Source organism: Cavia porcellus, unplaced genomic scaffold (assembly GCF_034190915.1).
Source record: "Cavia porcellus strain 051 isolate PalLab524CR breed Dunkin Hartley unplaced genomic scaffold, mCavPor4.1 scaffold_14, whole genome shotgun sequence".
In the NCBI taxonomy this organism is placed as follows: domain Eukaryota; kingdom Metazoa; phylum Chordata; class Mammalia; order Rodentia; family Caviidae; genus Cavia; species Cavia porcellus.
The window spans coordinates 50,540,587-50,560,488 of record NW_026947497.1 but is presented as its reverse complement, the minus strand read 5'-3'; the positions used below and the strand labels follow the sequence as shown (position 1 = coordinate 50,560,488).

The window sequence follows — 19,902 nt, the reverse complement described above, 5'->3', positions numbered from 1 at the left end:
ATACACCTTAAGATCCTAGAAAAACAAGAACAATCCAAACTCAAAGCCAGTACAATTAAAGAAGTTATAAGTATCAAACACAAATCAATGAAATTGAGACACTTCATAAAAACCCCCACAAAGAATCATTAAATAGAAGAGTTGGTTCTTTGCAAAAAAATAAAATACACAACCTGTTAGCCAGTCTAACAAAAAAAAAAAAGGAAAAACCCAAATCAGTGCAAATGAAATGAAAAAGGTAAAATCATACCAGATACTGCTAAAATAAAAAGGAAAAAAAAAAACATTAAAACTACATGCAAACCTGCATGCCAAAACATTGGAGAATTCAGATCACATGGATAGCTTCCCACATCATTATGAATTACCAAAACTGAACCAAAAACTTTTAATACCTTGTATAACAGGCAATGCAGTTAACAACTAAGAAAAGTCCAGGTTCGGATGGGTTCACTGCTGAACTGACAAAAGCTTCAAGGAAGTTTGAACACTAATATTCCTCAAACTTCTTAATAAAATCGAAAAGGAAGGCGCACTCCTGAAGTCATCCCTGGAATTCTGTGAGGTATGTTAAGTGAAATAAGTCACCCCACACACTTAAATATCACATGGTTTCCCTCACATGAGAAACCCAAGCTCTAAAGAACAAAATAAAGAACCAATAATGGGAAGTGGGAAAATAGATCTGTCTCAAAGGCAAAGGAGACCAAGAGATGGAAAGAGGGTTGTTGGGGGCAAGAAAGGTGCTGATAAAAACAATTAATCTGTGTCTCACATGTGTACCAAATACATACAAGGAGTGTAAACATTACACACTGCAAACACACACACAAAGGAAGGAGAATAGAGAATTGGGGGAGAGGGAGGGAAGGGATGGAAAGAGGAGTTAAGAGGTGTCAGGCACCGAGCCAGCTCCACACAAGGAACATAAACGTTATGTGCAGACACACACATACTCAGAACATTTTTAAAAATGGGAATTACATGGAAAGTTGCCTGGGCTCATGCCTCCCATGTGCTGAGATGTATTTAACCGAGACTTCTACCTTTCAACTTAATTTAATCTTAATTTTTAATTAATCAGGCAATGATATTCTTATTTAGGTCGAGTGAGTTATTGCAATGAAGCATGCATTGACTTTTTTCTGATTTATCTTACCAGGAGTTTCTAATTAAGCAACTCTGCTGTGTGATTCATAAATAAAACAGACAAGCATGAAATATTCTGACTTATCAAAAAATATTGAAACCATTTTCTTTAGTGTATTTATGACAGATTTACTCTCATGTGTGGTAATAATTATCATATATTTGAAGGGTGATTTTCTTTTCCTTTCTTTTTTGACCGTGAAATGAGACATTCAGTCAGTTCTGGCAATTTTGGTTTATTATACATGTTAATTCAGTATTTATAAACTCTTATTTTTCTTGAAACATGTAAATTAGGTGAAGATATATTTGTATAATATGATTTATGTGATTACATATTAATATAAATAAGTGTGATTTAAACTCATTTTTCTTATCAAATTTTAAGTTTATCAAAAGCCTTACCATTTTTGCTCGTAAATATTCCAGGTAAACATTCATTATTGCCAACCTGTATGGCTGGTAAACTTTTTTTAAACTAGGGTTCAAAAGTTGTAAGATTGACCCAGAAGAACTTGACAACCATCAAGACATCTTGATGACATGCAGAAGCTGTATTTTAACTTTGTTAAGATGTTTTCCTTATGGGATAGATGCTAGGTAAGAGGGGAGAATATTAATGTTATTTTCAAAATTATACAAATAATTTGTATCTAAATTAGTTGAATTCTTCCATGCCACACATGTACCGCTTACAAAGGTACACAAACATAACCCTGTCCCATGCTTCTTCAGTGATTGCTGCAAAATACAAATTCTCCCACACTGAAAAGCAAAGGTCTTTGCCTCCACTGCTCCCACTGTATTTCCCTACCTCCATCTCTCTGTCATGATCAACAAAACATATTAAAAGTGTCGTCTCTCCATCTAACCCAGTTGCTTCTCTTTTTCTCTGTCACGGTCTATTCAGGTCTTCTCACTTTCTTAGGTCATTACTGATTTCCACATCACCAAATATGACAACAGTCTCATTGGAAGTTTTCGTGATACTACTGAAAGTCATTCCCCCACTTCACCCAGAATGCAGGGGAAGCAGGTGAAAACAAGTCTGGGTCATGTGCTGTGGAGTCCTCCGGGTCCAAATATCACTCCTCCTGCACTCAGGATTTTCTCCTTTACACTTAGACTTTTGCTCAGAACTCTTAACTTGGCCAGACCTCTGATGTCCTGACATAGCAGCCAGGCTTGCTCCATCTTTTTACCCACTTTTGGGTTACTGCACTCATAGCCAACGGACAATACATTATACACGTATATGAGCCACTTAGGGCAGGACCTTTGCTCTGTCTGTTAAGATATGCTAGGTACTAGACTGGCCCTGGACACATTCAGCCTCTTTGTTGAATCATGAAAGTGGCCAAAATCATTCTTGTCTCATAAAAGTACTCTTTCTTTCTGTCTTTAAATTAAGCTTGCTCACTACTTAGCGAGATTAACTATTTCCTGATTTCTTTTAACAAATGAAGGCATCAAAAACCTTGCTGCCCATCTCTGAAAATTAAATGGAGGCAATGAGTGTGCCTCTTTGTTCTGGGAGGAGTCACAGCTGTAGATCTGTCCTTCTGAGGCTGGAGGCACTGGTCACTGGGCAGGGACCACTGGCCTTCCTAAGATTGCATGGGTATCAGAGAGACCATCAGAGCCACAAGGCTGAGTATGCAAAGGGGTTCTGTGTCTGGCCCGATTAACACATTTGATCATATTTCATCTGAATAAAAATAACCATTATTTGGGAATAAACTGAATAATAAATATACAAAGTTTCAAAGTCAAATGTTTCAAAATGTGTAATGAAAGCCTTGAATCTGTTTTTTTTCCTATGCACATGACTTTTTCACATCAGGTTATATATCAATAGAAAATTCTGATCAAGACAATTAAAGACAGTCTTATAAAACATTTAAATTCCTTTTTCTAGGCATGGTGGCATCTGGGAGATAAGGTGGGAGGATCCCGACTTGAGGTCAGGAGTTCAGGGCTGCAGAACACATTGTGGACCAGGTGGCCGCAGTCAGTTTGACATCTATATGGTGACCTCCCACAAGCAGGAAACCACCACATTGCCGAAAGAGGGATGAACTGGCCCAGATTGGAAATGGAGCAAGTCAAATGTTTTTAATTTTAATATTAATTTTTTTAAAAATAGAGCTTGGGATTAAAATGAACATATTAGGTGAGAGCTCTGTCACTGAGCTATGAACCCCAGCTCTCAGAAAGCTCTTGATGATCTATTTTGTCAGAATCAATAAATGGATAAAACATTTCTGAAAATCTATCTCGCACTTTCAAAACTTTACCAGTGAAATTCTGTTTAAAGAACCATAACTTTTCTTTCATGAACAATTAAATGTTACAATTACTTGTGACGAAGTGAGTGAGCCTCAGGTCACACTGACTACTGTCTTGGTGGAATTTATCAAATCTGTCACGAAGTCCAGTTCACAGACTGCGTCTCTGCATCGGAGTGGACAGCGGGATCCCCTGCAGCTAGATGCTCATGGGCTGTGGATACAGTGCAGGGCTGCAGTCAGAACTGTCTTTCTTGGGGCCCCACTGGCTGCCAAGCATTGCCAAGCTCCTCTGGTCCCCACCCGGGATCCCCGTGGCTACGGGCAGCTGAGAAATCACCTGATTCACAGGGCTCTCGAAGAGCCCTGCTGGCAGGCAAGTGTCTCTGGGGAGCAGCTCCAATGGATTTCACACCTCTGAGGCTTTTACAGCTGAGGCACAGTGACAACTGTCATGCATCGCTTACCTGCCGGTGCAGAGTGACACAGTAGAAAGCTGAAGTCCCCCGAACACATATGAGGCAGTTTGCAATCCAGGTGACCACACGACAGGGCTTGGGCCGCCCTGACAGGGACACTCCTGTGGCCCTCACACATGCTTCGGCTCATGCATGTGACCCAGCATCTGCCGGGACTGTCTCAGAGCAAACACAACCAGGAAGCAGTGAGGAACTGTTTCATCTGGATTTCCCCGTTAATGAAAAAGTTCCTCTTGTTTAATTGGTATGATTTGTGGCACGCATGCAAACTGGAAATTCCATTGAGTCATCGGTTGGCTGTTGGTGAGGGAGAGTGCCCCCCCCCTCAGTGCCTGGGTGCTGCACCTCTCCTGTTTGTCCCTCAGGACCGGAATGATGCCTCAGTGCATACATCAAGGTGCTTCAGACTGTTACCCTGTGGCAGAGGCAGAAAGAAAGCCAAATTATTTTTTAAAATTCTTTTTATTTTTAAAAAGCAAAACAGAAAAAAGGTTAGAAATAATATAGAATTTCAAAAACATAACTGTAAGAAATCAACACTAATACGTTATACATTATTATCTTAGAAGTAGTTGCTCAAGTTACAAAATCAAAGCATAAAAAATGAACAACCAATGATAGCACAAGCTTTTTTGATGAACTAACATAGAATTAGTAGTATGATTATCTAAAAAAATCTAAGCCAAATTATTTTAATCATGTGTTATAAAATCAGATCACAAAGAAAAGTTGATGTTCTAGAAAAAGAGCAGTCATATTTCTTGTTGGAAGTGAAAATATCCCCACGTGTTCCAAAGCAAGTCTGTATCAGAAGAATAGAATTATATGCGATTCAGAGGTTGAGAAGAATATTTACTAATTCATTGCGTGTGGTCCCCGCCCTACACAGCAGAAGTTTTACTGGTTGAGATGCACACACCCACCAATTGGGTCCTTACAGACCGGAGCGGGAATATTACAGTGACACTTTTCACTCAAATGGAAAGTGGAGCCTTTTCTCTGTGATGCTGTTTCTGAGAAATCACAGGGCAGCAGCGGTGTAGCCCTGGCCAGTGATAGGGACAGAAGGTCTAGCCAGACACAAAAGGCAATTTTCCAGGAACAGCCTGTCAGGTACACTTTATGATTAATATCACGAGCTTTTTCAGAGACTCCCTAGCAACGGAAATTGTTTTCTCTGGTGGCCTCTCCAGCCATCGCCAACCGCTGCCCCCGCTGGCCCTGCGAGCTGCTTACCGAGGATGGGAGAGCAGGTCACGCATGTGTCTGCAGGTTTTCTCTTTCCTTCTTCCCACTTTATTCTCCTCTTATATAAATCCTGTGCTTCTTCACATTTTAAAATAAAACCAGGTACTGATTAGTTTTCCTCATTCACCAATATAATACTATGTTTGTGTACCTATGGGTCTGATCTATTATTTGATACTGTAGCCGAAGAATTGGGAATGCATTGTCCTTAATAAGGGAATGGTACAGTATCATAGATAACATGTTATGTCATTGTGGATGGTTACGAATAGGGAAATAATTCTACACACATTAATCTGAAAAATATCTCCAAGACAAAAGCAATATGCAGAACGTATAGGTTATTATCACTTGGAAAAACGAAAAGGACAAATAATTACATGATTTTAATATGTAAAATATCTCGGACAAATAAAAACCTGAATTGTCAGTTTTCTTTCACTACAACAAATACCTAAGATAACCAACTCATCAGCAGGGAAGGTTTATTGGTTTGCCGCTTGGGCCCATGGTCAGCAGGCCTCATCTCTCTCGGATCTGTTATGCAGCAGGGCCTCCTCGAGGGGGGCTGGGGGAAGCCTTCATTCACTCCACACCAGGGAACAAAAGAGACCGAAAGTGCACCCCAGAGGGCACCTAAACCCTTTCCACTGCCCTCCCTAAAGTACACATCACCTCCAATCATGCCAAGCTGGGAACCACAGCTTTGCCACCAGGGCTCTGAGGGCAGCAGACCATAGCATCTCACAGCCATGGCGGCCTCCTTGGAGGAGCTGGGATGACTGTCCCAGGACAGAGTGGCCACTGCATTTTTGACCTCTCATAAGTAATTAATAATAATTACTTAATTAGCTTTTAGCCCTGGATAAGCATCAGTATTTGCTTGTGTTTTGCTTGACAAATGTTGATCAAATCAACAAGTAGATTTATCAATATGAACCCTTGGAAAGTTGCTGGCAAAACATGGAGGGGAGGAGATGCAGAGGACCAGCAGTCTCCTGGGAATAGAAAGCAGGGACATCTGCTCTGTCACCCCTGTCACATCGTTCTGAAGTGGTCCGTGTTGAATAAGGTGGGAGAAAAGACAGCCGCAGCAGGGCAGTGGTGATGTGTCCAGTGCAGGCGCGGCTGGCAGAGGATTCGCTCACTTCCCAGGACACAGCATGACCCCGAGCTCCTGGACCCACACAGTCCTTGGGTCACCAGCTGTGCGGCATGTGCCAATTCAGGAGCGCCCGGGCCAGGGACAGGGCTTCTCCTTCCCTAACCACACCTCCAGGACGCCTGAGACTGCTTGGAACTGTGTGGTGTGGTGCTCCAAAGTCGGCCAGCTTGGCCTCCCAACCCTATCTCTAATTCAGTCCTGCCTTCTGCACTGATGCAGACCTGGCCTGCTCACCGACAGGCCTCCACAGGGCTGGAAAGGAAGCCCTGCAAAAGTCCAGACCTCGCAGAGCCATGTGAACAGCTTGGCAGGGTTTCTCAGATCACGGCAGTCTCCACACTGCAACCCTCCGTCCCATGTCCCATATGGAGAGTAGCACACACTGCTGAAACCTACCTTGGCATCCGGTCTCCGGACAGGGGGCAGTTTACTGACCTCTGTCTTGCTTCCTCCGTACTCCTCCTCGCTAAGACCCATCCTCTCTAAGGCCCAGGCAGCCTCTTACCTGCTCAGGTCTCAGCTCCTGTCTTATTTCTTTACAGGAACCTCTCCAGATTTTACTGCTACACAAAAAACTTTCTACACCCTGGCCAATGCTATAATTTTTTACAGCCCTCACAGGACTTACAGGAAGTCAGAATTGTTGCATTTATAAATGCATTCATGGGGCTTTTATCTCCCTTGACCCAAAGATAAATTCCTTGTGGGCAGGGACTGGGCCTTTCTGTCACCACCATCTCCCGAAGGTCACAGCAGAGGAGGGTGGGAGCCGCTCACTGTGGGGTGCAGAGCCTGCAGCTCCTGGAAGAATTTGCCAGGAGATGGTATTCACAAGCCTGAAAGGTGGAGTTCTGCGTTCTAGGTGGGGAAATCACATAACAGCAGCCACCTGCCACTGAGCAATCCATTCATCTGCGTCAATTGCGACAGCTTGGTTTCACTGTCTGCATCTGACTTAATCCAAATTTCAGTTCCAGCCAAAGAGATGCTTCTGTTTAGGATTGGCCCTCCCCTCCCTCCCCTCCCCTTAGCATCCCCTTCCTCTCCTCCCCTCCCTGTCCTCTCACTTCCCTTCCCCTCCCTTCCTTTCCCTCCTTTCTAGTCTCTTCCTGCCATGGAAAGCACTGGACGTTAGGCAGGTGATTTTGATTTCTGTTGTAGTAGTGCACTGAGTCACACTGACCTGTCCCCTACCTGTAGTCTGAAGTTTTATTTATTGAATCTTTTTTTCTTCTTTTCCCTCCCCTTCTCTTCCTTTTCCCTCTCTTCCCTCCCCTCTCCTCCCAACCCTTCTCCTTCCCTCCCCTTCCCTCCCATTCTTCTTTTTTCCTTCTTTCCTCCCTTCTTTCTTTCCCTCTCTTCCACAAGAAAGAGGAACACCAGATAAGAAGGCAGAAACAGCAAGAAAGAGAGCATTTCTCTACACCGGGCTCAATCTACTAGTTATGCATATCAGAATATATGTGATCTTGTTTTCTTTTCCAACCTAATGCAAGGATACATACGTACACACCCCATTTATTTTACGTTTTGAAAATGTTAAGTTTTTTTGGAATTGAAAAAACTGATGTTTAGCATTTACTCATAATTTTTAACAGTATTTTAATATGTATTTTTAGAATTGTATCAAACCACACAGCTCTTGTTTATGTAAACAGATGTTCATTACCAATTACCTTACAATCTGTTATTTTGTCACTGAAGGAGTATCTACCCAGTGTCCACCAATAAACAGAAACATCAAGATGTGTGAAACTGAATTCCTGCTCTCAAGGATTCCTGATACAAACTGAGAAACAGACACATACACTGACGATACGGACCTCTTCAGGAGCAGGGATTACAGAGGAAGAGACCCAGAGAGGAGCGCAATTCACTCTCCCTGTGGGTGGGTGCGTGCCAGGGCCACAGAAGGCTTTTCTCCAAGGACATCTAGGATTCCCGTGGCCTCCTGACATTAATAAAAGTCATGTGGCTGTGCCCACGCAGTATGACCAACCAGGAATCAGCCTCGTTTAAGGACTCATCAACTTTGTTTCAGACCCAAAGATTTTATTATTGTGCATAGTTACTGCAGTTCTCCTGAGTCCTAATACGATTTGATTTTAAAACTTAGAAAGAACTCTAAAGCTAAGCCGGGCACGGTGGCACAGCACTTGAGAGGCTGAGGCAGGAGGATTGTTGCAAGTTTGAGACCAGCCTGAGCTACAAAGCAAGCTGAAGGCTAACCTGAACTGCATAGCAAGACCTGTCTCAAAAAAGACAAAACAAAAACTAAAGCTAATCTCAAAAATTAAGTGGGTAAGAATATCTACAAAAATATGTAAGAGGAAAGATTATCGGAAGGTTTGTTAAACCATTTCTCTCATCCAGTTTGGCTCTTGGTCTAGTAGCACAGCACATTCTCTTAGTGATTAACTGGATCAGGGAAGAATCCTAGAGATGGGGTGGGGGTGGGGGAGTGTGTGTGCCAGGTCAGAGCAGAAGAGAGCCTCTGTAAGGAATGGCAAAAAGTGAGAATTAGTCACTATTAGGGATGTATAAATGCGAGAAAATGCACAGAGAATTCACCATCTGAACTATTTTTAAGTATATGGATCAGTGATACTAGGTACATTTACAAAGCTGTGCCTCCAGCATCCAAAACTTCATGTTGCAAAAAGTGAAATTCTGTATGCATAAACCACCACTCCCATTCTATGCCTTGCAATTCTAGAAGTCTGAAAGGCCTTCAGTCTTGTGAATTTTGTAATATTTAGCATTTCTACGATCTTACAAAACATGACTGACAGCATTCCTTTTTCCCTTCTGGGCAGTGCTGGGGGTGGAGCCCAGCCCACACCTTTACCCTGGTGTAGGCACCTTGGTGAATGCCCCTGTGTTCTGTTTCCTGAGTGATTATCTCAGTCCTTTGGTGCCTGGCCTGATGAATCTTCTGAGTCTATAAAAGATGTTTGAATGCATTTTAATATATTACACATTTTTATTTAATTTTATAATTAATGTTCACTTATTAAGGATATTTGCTATAAGGATAATAATTCTACTGTTATATTATTCACTGTAATAAACACTAGTAGGAAGCAAAGGATCTAATAATAGGTTAAATAGATTCAGTGTGACATCTTGGAGGCTGAGGCAGGAGGACTGCATGCTCTAGATCAGTCTGGGCAACTCAAAAACTTAGTGAGGTCTTCTCTCAAAAAAATGCGCATATATTGTTGAGAGCAAAAACCTGGTTTGGGACATGGGAGCATGGGTGACTTTTATTTGCATTTTCAAGTCACTTATAATTATCTTTATAATTTGTGTAGTGAAAAATCAGATTTCTATCCAAATTTCAGGCAAAAAACTAGTTTTCTATCCTTTTGTTTTTAATTAAAGGTATACCAACACAGTATGATTTAATTTTATCTTTAGTGCACAAAGAAAAGCCACACATTTCTTAACACTATGGAATGAAGTTTTGGCACACAATCCACAAACAGTATCACTCAGCAAAATAAATCTTGAATAGTTTAATAGTTTAATAAATTACTACATGAAAACATGTTACCTAAAAGTAGACATCAAATACACCTTCATCATTACTTTCTGAACCATCATTAATCCAACACTAAGAATTTTTTCTACCTAAATCAACATTATACATGACATATAACACATATATTCCAAAAAAAACATGATCACATTATGAAGTAAAATAGCTCAGAGAATCCTTCAGTTCAGCATTTATGCAACATTTTATTATTCCAGGAACCAGTGTAACTTGCAGAGCTGATAATCTATTTCTTTTGTGTGGACTGGAAGGATGTGGGTTTAAATAGCTCTCAATGTATTAAACTATTAAGATGGGAGCCAAAGTCAAGCTACAGAAGCCTGGAGTTTTCTGTACAAGCTTATTTTGGGAATAATTCTGGCTACTGTGTGCTTTGTTCCCTTTTGTAAACGTCCTTTTCCCTACTGTTTCCCAACCCATGACTTGGGATTTAAGGAACTTCCCTGTTTTCTGCGTTTTAAACAGTAGTGCCAGCATGCACACGGCTTGGATCTGGGGGACAGCAATGGATGGCGCAGTGGAGGGAAAAGAAAACAGACGTGAGAACCACCACCAGTTAAATTAACAACTACGATGTGGCAGATTATTATTATTTGAGGTATGTTTCACCAAACTAGACTAATGGGCAGGGTATGCCTGTGAATCCCAAAGTTTAATGCTTGATGTGTGAGCAGTCAAAAGCTGGTGAAAACTGGTTCATTATTATAAACAAGAGTTCTGACCAGATTTATTAAATCATTAAAATCTCACTCAGATGTGTAGTTAGAGCACACTAACTAATATGCAACTCTGGGTATCTAACTACTGTCACATAGTGCTTTGATGACAGAAATACTAGTTTTGAAAAAATTTAAGCCAAAAATGAACCAACATTTTCAAAATATGACACAAATATAAACCTCTAGAATATTGTTATTTCATGAAGTTATTTTTTTTAAAAAAAACAAACCTTTTTTTATGCTCTAAAGTGGCATATTGGTTCTTTTTATTTATGTAACATTACCACTTTCTTTGTTGTAACTTTAATATCATGTAAAGGTTTCCACATATAGATAAAGTATCTTTTTAGCTTTGGACACCTAATTCAATATAAGATACTTAACAATCTACCCTGGCAGGCTTTGTTTGGTACCACGGGAGCACATGTATAAATAAGATGGCCTTGATTACATTTCATATTAATATTTAAACTTACCAACAAATATGCTTCAAAGGGAATTTTCACTGACTTTAAAAATATATGTAAAATTTGTATTTTCTTTCAACTCTCAGCATTCAAGTGCTCCATGTAATTTACAAAACTAGGTAAGATTGTACTGTTCTTAATCTGAATGAAACATCTATTATAAATTAATGAATACTTGAGCAGATATCTACACTGACATTTTACACTGTCTAAGGAAATATGGGAAAGCCACAGCCCCTAAACAGATAAATACATTCACAAGGATGTCACCAGGTCTGGTTCTCCCCTTTGGAGCTCAGATTCTGGACTGTAGAAGGTAAACAACTGTACAGTACCAGTTTGCACCCAGCTCTCCACTCCTGCTCCAGGAGATGTGATTTCATTCAACTAGGTAACCAGCGCCAAGGCGAGCACGGGCGGCTGTGACGAGGAAGCCACACATTATCATGAGGGACAAAAAAATCCCTGCTCCCACTGGAGGGCAATATTGCTGTCTTCGCAGACATTTTAATTTCTCCTTCATTTTACCACAGAAGCAAAATTCAGAAGCCAGCATTTCTCTTTCTTTGGAGGGGGCCACGGTCTGTCACCAGGTAGGGAAATGTAAATGATAACAATGATTATTAAATCCTCATCATGTTGTGTCAAAGTCCTTCTCATCTTAATTGACCCATCCAATTCTCACAATTTAATAATAATAGCAAGCTACTCAATACAATAACATAGAAGAAAATGATCAGGAAGTTTAGGTACATCACATGAAATCTATGATACACTGATGGCCTCTTTCCCAGAAGTATTGCATCTTTTCCTGTTTTTCTCTGGAATTTGCAAATATTTTTTCTCTGGAATTTGCAAATATTTTTATCTCTGAATATTCAACTCGCTGTAAGAAACACCTGACAAGCTCTCTGGGAAGGCCTTGTGTTCTGCACCCTGAGAGATACACAGTACTAAGAAAGCTCCGGAATCTTATGTGGATGCTGCCTAACGCTAGTAACCATTGCAACTGCATGAGGAGTTCTCCTAGTTCCGGCAGCATAAAAAGGCTTCTAGTTTTATCGATGAACTCCCTCTTATTTCCACGGTACAATCTTACAGCAATCTATGACATCTTATCTTGTAAAGTACTGCAGCAAAAGGCTGTGTGAAGCCTCCTCAAATTCATCTGAAATCTCATGAGTTTTCTGTCATCCTATACTCAATGCAAGATGTACAACTTCTTAAATCTTACAAACTCTTGAAATTTCAGCTCACAGGTTTAGTGCTGCAGCTGTGTCTTCTGGGATAGAAATCTCTGGACAGCAATACAGGATTTTGGACTCTGCGATTACAGTATGTTTGCCACGTTGATGAATGCAGAGGTCCTGACAGGTGACAGAATCTCTGCAGCCCAGGGAGCAGGTTCCAGGAAGAGGTGCACACACTCGGACAGTCAGCGAGATCCGGTCCAGACCCTGTTGTGCATCACTGGTATGGCAAGTTACTTGGTTTTTCTGAGTGTTTTCTTGGTGTTTCTATCTGCAAAATGCGGCTAATAACACCTACCCTGAACAGATGTAATTCGTAAAGACTCAGCTCAGATAGTGAGGTGGTCGACACAGAGGCACTGTTTCTCTTCATCCACTATCTACTGACTGAAGCAGCATTTCAAGTCTGAGAGCAGACAGTTGTTTTGTTTTAAAGTAGATGACCAGGTCAAGTATGAGTCCAGTTAATACAAGGACATGGACAGATCAAGTAAATAAATAACGGTTCTTCAGGTATTTTCTACAAATGTACTTTCCTGTCCAGCTGACTTCTAGTGTAAGCCATGACACCCGGGGTCAGTTAGGAAGGGTGCTGTCATAATGACCCCATGGCTTTAGAGCAGAAAAGGGCATAACAATGCCTTCCACTCCTGTGCGATCTGCGTAACTAATGTACCAGGGTGTCACTACCAGGAAACTGATGTCTTTTGGTATCACTGCAATAGTAAACAAAGCGAGGTGAATTTAGACAGAAAAATTTCAGGAGTGAGGTACTTATAAAGTGACTACGATTGTCATTTAAGCCTGAACAGTTAAAGTGCATTCACATTAAAGCATAAGGCAACATTCTTAGATAAAATGCCTGCACATCACAGTTCTGTGGAGCTACTGCTCCCGCGGTCCACATGGTAGCTAGTGCAGGGCACATGAGCTCGATTAGGAACATCCCACCCAGGGACCGTTCAGGGAAACCCTGATGCACAAGCTGAATCAGTGCGCGGATTAGCATACCCAGGCGAGGCCCCTTTGATAATTGAGATTAAACACACAGCAATAACATGCAGAGTTCAGCCACAGTGACCATGGATCACCTCCCTCTGAATGTTACCAGGGCACAATAAATCTTTATGGGCCTTAATGGCAGGTGCGGTCTGATGATTAGCTTTTCACTTGAGGCAGTTTATCTACAGTTGCAAAAATACTTTCCCCAACTAAATTCCAAAATATTTTTTACATTGTCAGCGTAAGTGCCTAGAATTTACTTACAATACATTCTTATAACTACAAGGGATTGGATAAATGGCTTTTAAACTGATGGCTAAAACTGGTAAATTGATAAATAACACAAGAACTAAAATTATCAAAACACTTTTGAGAACACAGCTCTGCTTGGAGGGCTCCACGGAGGCAGGGCGTCATTGTCCAAAAAGGAATGCTGCTTCTTATGTTTCCGCTCAATTCTTTCCTGCTTTTCTTTCTTTTCCTAAAGAAAAAAATAGAAAACTATAAATTCACATACACTATGTGAGCATTATTTTCAAATCAGGTTATTCGCTGAGGCACAAAATAATCCATTGTAGGGCATTTCTGCATTATTTCCTAGTGCAGTTGTTTATGAAGAAATAGCCAAGGAATGTTGCTAATTTATAGATAAACTATCAATTGGTACTGTTACCTCCTCTTTTAAATATTAAAATTAAAACAGGACAAAAAGCCCTACAACTCTGTAACAGAAAGATAATAATGAGTGGACGATGACTTTCTGAGAACAATTTCTCAGAAGTAAACTACTAAGGCCAACAGGATAATCCAAATATTTTACAAACAGCTGCAAATTCAGCTTAGTATTTCTGTACTTATTACTGAGCTTCAGAAATATTCTCAAACATGTCTTTACTCATTCTGTACATTTTCTGTTGAGTTACTGGGCCCATTTAACCGAGTATCAGTGTTTTTAATTTTTAGCAATTTTTAAATTTTCAAATAATTATCTTTACTTCAAATGTTTTGATCTTTTTAGTTCTTAGCTTCTTTAAAAAATGTACTTAGACATGCTTCCACCTCAGCAGACTGTATAAAGACCAACAGAATTAAAACACGCACACCTGTGTGTTTCAGAGAGAAGACCGCTCCCTCCACATCTCCCACTGCTTCCGCCTCACTCTGACTTTGACCCCATCGATGCTACAGTGCAGCCCCGCAGGCTATTACACATGTACTCATAGTCACACAAGAGCAGTCTCTCTCCCAGGGTTTTCAGAATTTCTACCGGAAGGCACTGGGCTGTGCCCATGTGACCTATCAGGACAGGGGGCTGCGGCCCAGCCTGTGAGTGCTGAAGTCCAGCAGGGGCCCAAGGGCATTTATGCAGCGAGTCTTAGCTGCAGGAGGCCCCACGGTCACTACGTGTGCGCGCTCAGACACAGTGCTGCTCTATGAACACCTTTGCTTCTGAAGCAGCTGTCGGAACTTAGCCGCCAGCAAGCCGCTACTCTGACTTTTTATCCGGATGTGCAGCAAGGCTAAACTCAGGGACGATTCTGTTAAGTTGGAACGATTTCTTCTACATTTAGAAAAACAAGTTGATTCCCATGAGATTCAATACGCAGTGAATTCTATTTTCTCTCGGCATTTTACATTTACCACATTGATTCTTGCAGTTTATTCTGCTGTAAGGCAACACTCTGAAGTGATCTGATGTCCAGATGTCACATAAATAAGCCCAGTGGTAGACCTGGGCCCCCACTGACCTGCACCACCTCACCACGCGTCGCATCCTCCCATGTGACAGGTCTTGAGGTGCCCTACTGGCCTACAGCCCTGCTGTCCTTCTACTGCCTTGTTTCTATGCATTCATTCAATTGTTAAGCACTGAGTCCTGAGCTATGACAGACTACAAAATTCTGACACAGAGAAGGCCCCTGTCCCCCAGACAACTTTCATACTGACAGATAAGGAGTAAAACGGAACTTCCAAATGGTGTGAGTTTCTATAGAGCATGAGAAAACCAAAACCAAACCAACAAAACAAAAACCCTGCTGTGAGGAATAAAGGAGAGCACTTACTTCCCAGGAAAGTGGATTCAGGGAAAGTCACTGGACAGTGCAGCTTGCAGGGTAAGAGAAGCCACCTGTGGGGTGTGCAGGGGTGGTGGGGAGCCCAGGCAGAGCTGGGGGGTGCTGGCAGGGGCAGCAGCAGAAGCCAGTAGGACTGAACTTGGTGGCAGACGGAGCGGGTGGCTGGTAGCCAGGAACAGCGCACCAGGGCTGGGAGATCAAAGGCATGGCTCAGAGAAGCCAGGGTTAGAGCAGCAGTGGATGACACCTATGTGGGCCTTGTGAGGTAGACACAGCAGGCAGGAGGAAGCAGGGAGCAGCACTGCCTGGCGTGTGGCCACAAAGAGGCGGACCCGGGTCACAGCTGGACCAGAGTGCCAGCAAAGGGAGCGGGCTTTTTCCTAGGAGTCCACATGACGGGAATACTGAAGAGAGCAAGAAAGTGCTTCTCCACGGAGGAGAGGACGGGACGTTTGTATTTTATTGACAGGAACCATCCTGTTTCCTGTTATTTTAAAAATATCCTTTGCATTTTTACATTTCTACTATCCCAGGTGAATTTCACAACCGTTTCTTTCCTGCACAGCTTCCCTTCCGAGACATGGCCGAGGACCTAGACTTGCATGGAACCTGAACGCTGACCTCAGTATACACGCTGTCTGCTGGTGCGGCACTCGGTCTCTCTGTCCTCAGCCTGGTTGTCCCCGTCCTTACACAGCGGCTCACACTGTGAAGTCTGTTAGTAACTTCCCTGTCTTCCTCACAGAGCAGCAGCAGCAGCAAACCCGTCGACACCCGGAGGCTGGGAGGCCAGGAGGCTGGGCCCTGTGGGGTTGCGGGCGACTGTGCATCTTTCACCAGTAGGTGGATGGGTGACTGCATCCCAAGAATGACACGGTGGGGCAAGATCTGCCCTGCCTCACAGTTACTCCAGCCTATCTCAGGCGTGTCTAAGCTTCCTCTCAGCAGCAGGGTGCTGAAAAGCTTCCTGCAGGGCATAAGCAACTGCTGACCCCAATAGAACTAACAAATCAGCAACATTAGGTTAATAACAGCTAAAAGGCGCACTGAGACGTCTTTCTGATTGTCACTGTACAAGACTGAACAGCCTGATTTATTTATTTGTTTTTCACGGCAAGCTCTTGCTGCGTCCCCCAGGCTGGCCTCAACCTCTTGGGTGCCATGACCCTCCTGCGAGTTGCTAGGCTTCCAGTGTGTGTCCCTGCACTTCTGCTCATTTTCTCACTGCAAACTGAAGGAACCAGGGCCTGGCAGGAGAAAGGGATCTGACCTGCTCTCTAGAGGTAGTTCATTAAAATTGTGAAATGATTAGATAACTGCATAAAATTCTGAAGTCATTAGACCCTCCCAGAAGGGAACTTTGCTATCCTGTTGCAAAAATAATTCAACTTGGCTAGATAGAGTTAAATCAGTAGTTAAGCTGGGCATTTAAATTTTTACTGGTAACGTTATTATAGAAGTTTAACTACATATCATGCTATTTTGTCTTAGGCTTTGGTGACTTGTTTTTTTCTCTCCATAGGAGTAATAAGAATGAGAGACTAATTAGGCACTACAGACAAAAACAGTATGACCTAACTGTGATGCTAAATTTATCCCATTTCCAAAAAAAAAAAAAAGTGGAAGTAAAACTGAAAGCTCTTTTACATTTAATTACCCTAATTGATACTAGTGCTGGGATACATCTTCTTAACATAAGAAAACTTTTTTTTTTTTTAGAATGAACCATTCAGACTATAAGGTAAAGAAATCATGATGGAACACTACCTTTTTCATTCAAACAGTGAACAATTCTGATCACCTTATTTTTATACTATTTCTCTGCATGAAATTACTATACCATGGTCAACTCATAACACTAGATTGCCTGAAGTTATTACAGGAAGAGTGATATCTCTGTAACATTATTTAATGTTATGTGTTTTAAGAGTTTTGTTCTACTATCTTGAGTCCTGCAGGATAGTTCTAAAATTTTCTTTATTTTGATCTTGTTCATTTCTCAAAATAATGCCTAAGTGTTTCATCTTTTATGTCACACTTAAATACTCATTTTGGTTTCCTGTACCTCTTTAGCAACTGCTGATTCAAAGTTTATGTGGAAACATAAACAAGAACAGCCAGAGACTCAAGCAGATATGTAGACACAGACACCTAACAATGACACAGTGTGGTAGTGGAATGTGTATAATTAAACCGTCCAACAGAATACACACACAAGAAACACACCCCAAATGCGGATGTATCCCTGAATAAAGACAACACCTCAAGCCAATGAGTAAAACCTGGGCTGTTTCGTAAGACAGATCTAGAAAATAAACCTGGACTACTTCTCCCCATGCATTAGGATAAATTTTAAGTACAGCAAATGTTAAAACATTAAGATATTAAAGTCATTAAAGAAAAATGGGAGATTAACCTCCAATTACAGAGCAGAACTTTTCAACTATAACTGTCAATTAGAAGCCACATTAAAAGACCCAGAAATAAAGTTAAGTTCTTCATGGCATAAAACACTATAAGCAATGTTGGGAAGTCAGTGACCAGAGTGGGAAAATACATCTGTACCTTGTATCAGAAACAATAGGCTGACTTTCCTAGTACACAAAAAAGCTTGTGGAACTCAGTAAGAAAAACAGCAGCAACTCAATGGAAAGATGGAGAGCTAACAAACTGATAGTTTGAAGAAAAAAAAAATATGAAGTGTTTTACAAATGAAAAGCTGATCAACTCAACACTAACCAGAGAAACACAAATCAAAACTACCTGGATGATAATTTTTAACTAGCAAATAGGCATGATATCAAAGAGTCTCACCAGAGACAACTGGGTATACTGAGGGGCAACTTCAGATTGCCGAGTCAGGTGAATGTGCTAACTACTCATATGAGTGTGTTATCTATGTGCTTGTGTAAAGTACTGTTCATTCGGAAATTAACAAATGTGTATTGATATTTAACATAGAAAACTGCATCTTAGTGGACATCACCCAAAATAACTTTTGTAAATATAAATATATTGAAACCACATGTAGGTATACAAGGTGTGCTCAAAATATATAATTAATGTTTAGCAAAATGTATTACTGTAAAAGATCCATTGCCACTAATCCCCTTCGAAATACTCCACCTTGCTTCAAACACTTTCATCCTCTTTTTTACTTTCTTTAGTGGTTCTAGAAGACCTCCTTTTGTGGTTGTCTTTAGGAGGTACGGTAAAATACAGTGAATTGAGCTGTGCAGTGCCATCCAGTGAAAAGGCAGGCTCATAAAAACGTTTCACTGCGTCTTCATCTTCCTTATTCATTGGATTTGGTGCTGTGAAACTGCTGGCTCTTCCCCAAAGTCAAACAGATCAGGACAGGTAAAGGTTAGAATCAACTCAGGGCACAGAGGCAGAGGCACAGAGGCAGACTTCCGGAATGGACCGGCTTTGGACAGAAGCTCGAATGATGTGAGAAGCGCGCTCTGCCACATGGAAGTGGGGGTATTTTTGAGGGGCATCAATGGCAATATTTCTTTTACTGTAATTCATGTTTCAAACACTTTAACAGTTACTCTGTTGTCCAACCACATCTTTGTAAAAGGTAAAGGCCAGCTGGATATTTTTATACTCAAATCTCAAACTTGCTTTCGTTAAGAAACACCTCTAAGACCTTTATCTTGAGAAATGCCAAAAAAGATTAAAAATAGAGTAAGTTTCTCACCATGAAATTCAGTGTTCCTGTGGGTCATGACAATAACCCAGTACACTCATTAGTACACAGGCCTGCTCTCCAAGAGGTGAGAGGCAAGAAATGGGTCCCCGGGCACAAGGGCCAGTGGTGACAGGCGGGGACAAAAGCATGGAGGAGGAAAATTATACCTGGGATTTAACAAGGGGTACTGAGGGAGCAGACACAGTAATAGAGTTAGAACATCAAAGAGAGCAGGAAACACATAAAGGGAGGGAACAGATTCCAGAGAAACAGTAAATATGGGCGGAGCAAACAGCGGTAGATTAAAAACACAGGCCAGTCGCGGTAATACGTACCAGCCACTTTCCATATTCACTGATGGCCTGCTTATCTTTATCATTTTTCTTAGCTCTTTTCAGTTCTTCCTTCCTTTTCTCATTTATTTTTTCTTTTTCTTTTTGCTTAAAGAAAGCTTCCTTCTTCTCATTCCTGCACAGAATAGTGTAAAACACCCAAATGTTAAGAGAGAATACTACCTAGATAGCTTTGGTAGTAATCAAATTGAGTAGTATCAGTAAACCTCAAATAAATAAAAAAAAAAAAACCCATGTGTTGTTAATTTCAAATCTATCAAAACACACGAGTCTGGATTACCATTTTTCAACGGCGGTTAAGTTTTCTTTCTTTTTCTCAGCAACGGTTTCCTCTTCTTTCTGTTTCTTTGCTTTTTCATATTCTTTCTCCTTTTTATTTTTCTCTTTAAGATATTCCATCTTTTTCTCTTTCCATTTTTCAAATGCCTGAAAAGTACAGAATCATGTTTTTTCT

The 19,902-nt window shown here is 41.2% G+C and overlaps 1 protein-coding gene and 1 long non-coding RNA gene across 11 annotated transcripts in view; both read right to left on the bottom strand.

Moving 5' to 3' along the window:
• The window catches only part of LOC134478719 (uncharacterized), a 32,916-nt gene extending 25,975 nt beyond the window's left edge, over window positions 1-6,941 (bottom strand). Inside the window, exons 1-4 of one of the 3 annotated variants that reach the window (XR_010051503.1) lie at window positions 6,726-6,933; window positions 5,153-5,242; window positions 3,905-4,331; window positions 1,370-3,651 (exon numbers count right to left, since the gene is read on the bottom strand). This is a non-coding gene — a long non-coding RNA (uncharacterized LOC134478719). Of the gene's footprint in view, window positions 1-1,369; window positions 4,332-5,152; window positions 5,243-6,725 lie in introns of those variants that run through there. The other 2 variants (XR_010051504.1, XR_010051502.1) reach the window with 2 other exon arrangements.
• A 2,891-nt stretch (window positions 6,942-9,832) lies between these two features.
• Window positions 9,833-19,902, bottom strand: part of Map9 (microtubule associated protein 9) — a 66,044-nt gene continuing 55,974 nt past the window's right edge. For all 8 annotated transcript variants that reach the window (XM_063260894.1, XM_063260892.1, XM_063260890.1 and 5 more), the window contains exons 12-14: window positions 19,729-19,874; window positions 19,431-19,563; window positions 9,833-13,807 (exon numbers count right to left, since the gene is read on the bottom strand). In XM_063260894.1, the coding sequence (XP_063116964.1) occupies window positions 13,685-13,807; window positions 19,431-19,563; window positions 19,729-19,874 (402 nt within the window). In that variant the 3' untranslated portion in view covers window positions 9,833-13,684. The remainder of the gene's footprint in view (window positions 13,808-19,430; window positions 19,564-19,728; window positions 19,875-19,902) is intronic.